Source organism: Merops nubicus, unplaced genomic scaffold, assembly GCF_000691845.1.
Source record: "Merops nubicus isolate BGI_N331 unplaced genomic scaffold, ASM69184v1 scaffold4601, whole genome shotgun sequence".
Taxonomy (NCBI): Eukaryota; Metazoa; Chordata; class Aves; order Coraciiformes; family Meropidae; genus Merops; species Merops nubicus.
In genome coordinates, this window is record NW_008586085.1 from 1 (window position 1) to 7,639 (window position 7,639).

Sequence of the window (7,639 nt, forward strand, 5' to 3'; positions counted from 1 at the left end):
CTGAAATCTGTCTGGGTGAGGGTACCCGGGCTGCTGTGACTGCAGCCATTCTGCCCCGGGAAGCGCTGGATGGCAGCTGTCAAACCCCACCCTGGCGAGGGGAAGGCGAAGCCTCACGGCAGAGCTCCAGGCAAAGGGCAGCGAGAGCCCCGAGGATAAGGACACACAACCTCACGACCGGGAGATGCAGTGCTGGGTCCTTCCACCTACTTCCCATTTCCTAAGAGAATTTGGTGATTAAAAGCTTGACATACAGCTTTTGTAATTCCCTTCCAAGCTCCCACAAGCCAGTACGCTGCGCAACCAAATGCGTTTATTAACCAACCCAAAATTACCAAAATAAACCCAAAATGTAACCAAAACTACCACAAGTATACCCACGCTTTTTAAAACAAGGAGGACAAACTGTGAAATGCTGGATTTGATATTCCACACCTGTACTCTGCCCGTTGTGGAGGAGTTGGGATTTCAGAAATAACATACACCCACCTTTTCTTTCTCCCCGCAGAGCTGAGAAGGTGGTGAGCAAACACAGCTGTGGCAGAAGGGTACAGCCCACAGGGAACACCGCCTGAGATCGTAGTTCAAGCACCCCGTGGCTCCTCCAGTGGCTAAGTTACCAAAACTCATGTGAAACATATGGTACAGGATAGCAGCAGGACTGAGCTTCAAGCTCTAGGTAGCATTTTGCAAATATAAAAAGTACAAAGGGCCGCTGATCTCCTGGAAAATTCTTCCCCTACCCCTGCTTACCTGAGCATCCTGGGCTAACTAGGAAGCTGCTGCAAAACTTATACCTAATTCTGTATGGATTTGCACTTTATGAGAACCTGAATATCTAAACAATGATCTTGGGTTTGATTACGTGATAATAAAAAGGGAGAAGGCAGAGCCAAGGAAAAGCAGTTTTCACCACTGCCATCAACAGCAATATTACAGGTTGTAGCTTGAAAATCCCTCAAATTGACACGTATTTTCCTCTTCAAATTAATAAAAATGAGATGCAGCTCAAAATGAAGGTAAAAATTAAGCTGCTTCATTGCTACTGGCTCTTCTGACTGTTAACAGCCTTATTCTTTAGTAAATCCTTCCAGCAGAGCCCAGCTGCCCTTTAATCCACCTAGGGCTAGCTTGAGATCTCAAGCTCTCCTCATTACTCTCCACCTCCTACTCCTCACTGCAGTCTCCTTTAAACCTGTTCCTGCAGCTTCTCCCTCTAGTTTAGTATCTACCAACTAAAATTTTCACCTCTTCTTGCTTCTCCCCATCTTCCCTATGAGCTTGGAGCTTGTTGCATCAAGAACTTATTCCATTGTCCTCTAGTCTAAAGACAGCACAGAGAATGTCAAAATCCTGTATTAGGCTTTATTCTTTTATATAAACATTAACATTTCTCAAACAGATTAGTTAAAAATACAGATTTAAACAAGAATTTTTGCAATTGCAATGAGTTATAAAAAAACAACAGATTATTTTACAGATTGTTACAAGTGCTTTACAAAGGTGCAGAGTGAAGGCCAGTGGCAGGGGACCAACCTCAAGTGCAAAATGGACACGATACCCTCACCATGGGCATAGCGCTCAGATACACAGCCAAAAATAAAACAACAAACCCCAAAAAATAAACAAACAAACAAACAAAAAAAAGCCATGTGAACCTAGGCTCTTGGGATGCTCACCGGGCAAGCAAACATAGACCCTTATGACAGAGAAGACTCATGAGACCAAGCTACCAGGATGCTGAAGGTTACATCTCTGAGATCAGCCATAAGATGTTGTTTCTTGGGAAATAAGGAACACGTTTTACAGCAGCCTATTTCTCTTCTGTCAGACAAAATATTGCTGTAAATCCTAGAATACTTATCGACGTGGATACTTAAGAACTTGGGGCATAAATCCAGTGTGGATCTCACAGTGCCCAAAGTGAAGAAAGGATACAAGACTGAAGTGTCCTTCTAGAGCAGTTAGCACTTCTCATAGAGGAGGGAGCTCCACCACTATCACTAAAACCTCGAGCAAGTACCTTGGAAAGACTTTGGCAAAAGGAAGAAGACTCAAGTGGATCTGGATACGCCCAATATTCCTGCAGCCCATGATCTGAGTAGTGCAGCCCACAGCTCCTGCAATGCCCACTTTTCACTAAATGTCCTCTCTCCTTGGCCAATACCTCTTCACGCCCACCTTGGAACACATACCACATGCTCCAAATTCTTGGAAGTTTTTGAGATCCTTCCAGCAAAATTACCTTGCCTAGGTACCAGTCCTTCCCACCTATCCTCCTTCTATTCTAACCCTTAAGATAAAATCTATGCCCTGATTTGTTTTGAACTAAAGTTTTCCAGCTGTTAGCAAATCCAAAGGTAAAGTGTACTTGCTGAGAACCACGAGATAAAACTGCCACGTGTTACATGAAAACAAAAAATTCCAATACTTTATGCCTGACATCTGACATACAACTGTTCCCTACCCAGAGGGCTCCTCTGCTAGACAAAGGGCACTACACCTTATAGGAATTCTTTTTCCAAAGGAGGGCCAGAATGACAGGGCAGCTCTAGAGATGAAGTCTCATAATAAAGAAATAACAGCTACTTCTCCTGGAATCATTGTAAAGGGCAGCACATAAAAGAGATTTTATTTATAGGAAACCCAGTGAAACCCCTAGAACATCCACATTGACTTCCCTGAGCTCCTCAGATCCAGGTACACTGGGGACCCTGCAGAAGCCTTTTGAGCTGGGTTACTCTCAATAGAGAGGGTTTGGCAAGTTCCTGCAAATTCATTTTCATAATCAGCAAGAGAGGAGAGGATCAACGGGCAAGCCCTCAGGACATGCTTAAAGAGAAAGACTCTGAAGAGAGAGGTGTATGCGTGTGCGGGGGAGCTCTTCATTTCTACCGTTTGGAGACGTTTCCTGTGACTCCTCTGGGGTAGGGGCACTACACTGAAACCACCCCCAGCCCTCACCTACCCCAGCTGCCTCCTGCAGAAGTCTCACGACAACATCGAAACCTCTAGCTCGTCCCTCCCTGCGCTGCCCAGCCCAGAGCTGAGTGCTCTGGAGAGGGGGAGGCTGGCTTCTCGTTAGCAAGGGCTGGGAGGTGGGGTGAGAGGAGCACACTGGTGTGCCAGGAGCGTGCAGTCACTCGTGCACATCCCAGATCTCTGAGAGCAGGGGAGGGAGTTTCTTGTCCTGCAGCCGAAGGGCAAAGACCTGTTCGGAGTGGACGCTGCTTAGTGTTCGAAGACTGACCAGCTTCATTAGCATCCGTGGAAACATCAGATGGTCCTGCAGAGCCAGACAAATAGACACCTCTTAGGAAATTCACACTACAACTATGTTAAAAAAAAATAATTACCACAGCAGATGATGCATTATAACCCCAATCCTGACTTCCTCTACACCCAGCCATCTCCAGGCAGCAGCAGGGTGGAGGAACACCACTACTGCACCATGTCCTACAACTCCAGACTTTCCAACTATGGGACATGTCAGAGGACAGCATGCTGTGCCAGCTGACAAATCCTGCCTTTACAGCTACTACCAAACAGCCACAGGAGGGAAGAACATACCAGGACAGGCAGCAAGAGACCTGTTACAGGTGTTACAGGTGCCTCCATAAACAGAAAGTCTGTTTGCACCACCACTGGAGGTGTTCTGGCCAGGCACTTACATTTGGTCTGTTGATGCAAATGTATGAATGAAGAGCTTCCACATAGGTGTGCTGCAGCCTCTCCACCAGGGACTGGTCCTGCACGTTCGGTCGATCTGCCAAAAAGCAGGTTAGAAGTCAGTCCACGGCCCCAGGCAGCTTCACTGGATTTGACATACCTGCCTAACCCCAGCTCCTCAGTAGCCTCTCCCCAAAACCTCACGTTGATCCAATCTGACTCCTATAGATGTGGAAGGTTAGAGAGACCAAACACTTATCTAGTGCTGTTGACACATTCCTGTCCCAGTGAAGAGGAGAATTTGCCCATTCAGAAGGGAATGGGAAAGTCTCTCCAGCAGCTGAGACAGAAAATAGGAACAAAGAGTGTGTGTTTGGGGGAATCACCTTTGCAAGGTGGAAAACAGGAGTAGAGAGATGGCTTCTTGGCAAAGCCCTGTCCTGGCCCAGACCAACACTGGTCTTGCATCCAGAGCCTCTTTACTGCACCACTAGATGTCACTCATGCCCTGTGACCTCCATCACAGCAGCTCTGTGCCAGGTACTATTAAGGGGACAGTCAAATAGCAATTTCTAAATGAGGAAGATAAATATTGGCCGATTTTTCTACATATTTTTCCAGCAGTAGGGAATATGATTTCCTCTGGAGGTGGCACTAGGAAATCCAGAATCTACTGAATACCCTAAGCACAAGTAGTAACATGCTCCCTTTATCACTATATCCTATACACCTTCTATTACTCCTCTTCAGCTTGTAACCATCCTCAATTCTATTTTCTTTGCCACTGCTGCTGCTCTTCAGATCTCTTTGGCTTTTTACCTGCAGAGAAAATGTTGATGGCAATTAAAAGTGCATATTCAGCATCGTTGAGCTGTAGCTCATTCATTCCCTTTGAGAACTCAAAGATGGGGTTAATGAACTCAAACTGCAGACCTGCAACAAACAGAAGAGAACAAGTTGAGGCAACAACTGTCTCGTCTCTCTCTCTCCTACCCTCCCACAGAATAAGCTGCCAGAATCCTCCTGCAGTACACTGGGGAGTGGGGAGGACAGGCAGGAAAGGAAAACCCTTAAATTATGTTCCAGTTGTGGCTGAAACCTCCCTTTACATTCCACCACTAAGTTTGTCAAAAAGTCAGAAGTCCACAAGTAGATGTACACTTTCCACTCTCAAACCATCACTTCCTCCAAACTCAGCAGCCCTCTTGTTTTCAAAGGAAGCTTTAATCCCATGCTCCAAATTCATCTGAAGCCTAAACTGAAACTACATAGTTCTGAGAAGTTTGGGCTATGCCATTTCCTTCAGTTCAAAAAGCTGGGAGAGCTGAGGCAGAGCCTGACTTAGGCTTCTCATCACCTCCTCTGATAAATGCCATCAGGCAGAAACATGTTGATATTTACTGTTACTGTCATAACATACAGAGGCCACTGTCAAATCAGGCCTCCCTGTGCTAGGTGCTATACAATCATGCTGAAAATTTTAGGCCTCTCCCTGAAAAGAGCATCCAAATTTCCTGCAGTACAAATTGCATCAGAGAAGGATGAATGAGATGAACAGAATCTCTCTGGCTGCCTGCTTTTTGCCTTCCTAATAATCTGAAGAGAAGGCTAACAGGAAGAAGATAATTTTATATGAAAGCCAGCTCAGCTATACATGGTGAAACTCCCAAGCAATTTAAAAAAATATTAAAAATAAATAAATAAAATCACATGCAGGACAGTCAGAGTTTCATTTTAGAAATGCTGATGGTGCACACTTCCTATTACTTCATCTGAAATGACAGACACTCATTGCTCCTGGAAAAACAAGACTTCAGAAATCACATTTTTTTTTGAGCTGATGATGTGTCTAAAGCACTCTGTGGGGATCTTCAGTGCAGACTTCATGTCAGCTGAAACTTTACATACTCATGTCATCACTCAGAGCATGCACCCAGATGAGCAAGGGATATACTTGCAAAGGGGAGAAGGCTGGAGTTTGATTTGTTGTGATATGATATGGCTCTAAGACACATGGCCACATCAGATCTCAACCAGCAAGGAAGCTCACACCACCTGCTAGCCCTAGGTGCACTCTCACAGCAACATTTTCATGCTGTAAGAATCCAGTTATTCCAAAGCAAGTTCACACCTAACAAAGAACATGAACTGAGCTAGAACCACACGTTGAAAGCAAAAAATATAGTTTGTGGCACTATGGTGTGGTCCTGTTAACCTCCCACCTGATTTCAGCCTGCAAGCCCCACATTTTATCTCCTGCAGGCCACATTAAAAAGGCAAAGATCAGAGACCATGAGACAGGGAAGGAAGAAACACCTGTCTAATGCACCACCTGCTTTGGCGAAGTCATCCCGGTTGTAGCTCAGGTCCTTAAGAAAGGTGATGCTCTCAATCTCTGGATTGTAGCGCCGAGATGTCTCCAACAACATCACCTGAAACCAGGGACAGGAATACTTGATTGTAAAACACCAAAGAATGTTATGACATCTCTAACTTGCTCAGTGTTAGAGCAGCTCTGGAAAATTAAAACAGAACAAACAAAAAGCCTCCAACCAGCTTCTCGCGTAGTGCTTAAAAATTCCAAGGTAAAGTTCTGCTGCACCCCTTGCAGTGACTGCTCCTGGGAAGGTGGAAATAGCTGCTTAACGTGACCAAGGCCCTGGCCTTATTCTCCTGCATGGCCCTTCACCAGTAGAGCCTGGCACTGCAGTCATGGTGCCACAGCTGAGGTCCTGCCACCCCAAAAATAAGGGATGGAACCAACTCTCCAAATTCTTTCATCTCTGCTACTATGTGTTGTGGTATAGCCAAACTCTCACCTCTATGGTAGATGTCTTCAATAAAGCAATCTGGTCTTCTCTGGTGAGCTCCAGGAAGCCAGGCAGCTGCTTGGCAAAGTCCACAATCTCTTGCACAGAGATAATTGCAAGTTCAGTAAAGTGAGCAAAACGCTGCTGCCTCGCTTCACGGTTGTTGGGGTCTGGAACCTGGGGCCACGGCTGTGGGAAGAGGAAGAGACAACATATGTGTGAAAGATGGAGCCAGGGCAGAGAGATGAGAAGATGAAGTCAACAGAGAAAGAAAATAAGACTCGTTGGAACATCATCCTTTGCTATTCTTCACAGAACTTTAACCCACAGAAGCGACGCCTTAAGTATCTCTGCGCTCCCAAATAATTCCCCCGCAACCTTGACTCCCCAAACTGGACTTTTTCCCCATTTTGGGCAGACTGGGAAGGGTTTTTACCGTCACTTTGAGCCTGTCTGTGAAGGAGCGTTGGTTGCACTGCTGCTGGGCAGCCACCAGCTTCTTGATCATGCTGGACTGCTCCGGCGTCAGCTCGTGGGAAGGGCTCGGCGGGTTCAGAGGGTTTGGACGCACCACCACGGTCCGAGCCTGATTGTCCTCCTGCTTCTTCAGCTTCTTCAGCTGGATCTGCTCTTCAGACAGAACATCTGAAGCAGGAATAGCCAGAGATCAGTCGTGACACAGGAACCTTCCACATGAAGGGTGTACACAACAGGCACTGATATTGGTACTTGGTTTCTCCCTCTTTTCCCCCCTTTAAGTTGCTCTGTTGCTCTCCTTTTAATCATGCTGTCATGTAGTGTTCACTGAGGACAGAAGCTCCCTCATGACATCCCACTGATCTCAGAAGGACAACAGCAACCTTCCCCATTGACCAATTCCCCAAAAAGTACAAACAAACATCTCCAAAACATAGTATGGAGTAAAACAACTCAGAGGCACATGTTGTAAAAAAATCTTACTGGATCAATCACTAATTTAAATACAAAAACCTGTTAACAGCCTGTATCTAAGTTCACTGAAGAATTCACTGATTTGAATGTGGAGGAGGTTTCTTGTTTCTTTAAGTCAAAGCTGCAAAAAGAATCTGCAAGCTGCATTTTAAAAAATAAAAAAAAACAAACCAAAACCTACCAGATCTACCTGGACTCAAGGATTATCT

At 45.5% G+C, this 7,639-nt stretch overlaps 1 protein-coding gene across 1 annotated transcript; it reads right to left on the minus strand.

The window, feature by feature from the left end:
* Positions 1-2,506: 2,506 nt before the first annotated feature.
* NR1H3 (nuclear receptor subfamily 1, group H, member 3) lies at positions 2,507-7,124 on the minus strand (the record flags this gene model as incomplete). The annotated part of the gene is made up of 6 exons (XM_008948526.1): positions 2,507-3,286; positions 3,672-3,766; positions 4,489-4,602; positions 6,002-6,101; positions 6,489-6,668; positions 6,916-7,124. Coding segments are annotated over 6 exons (845 nt in total), but the record flags the coding sequence as incomplete, so codon positions are not given.
* Between the last annotated feature and the right edge of the window lie 515 nt (positions 7,125-7,639).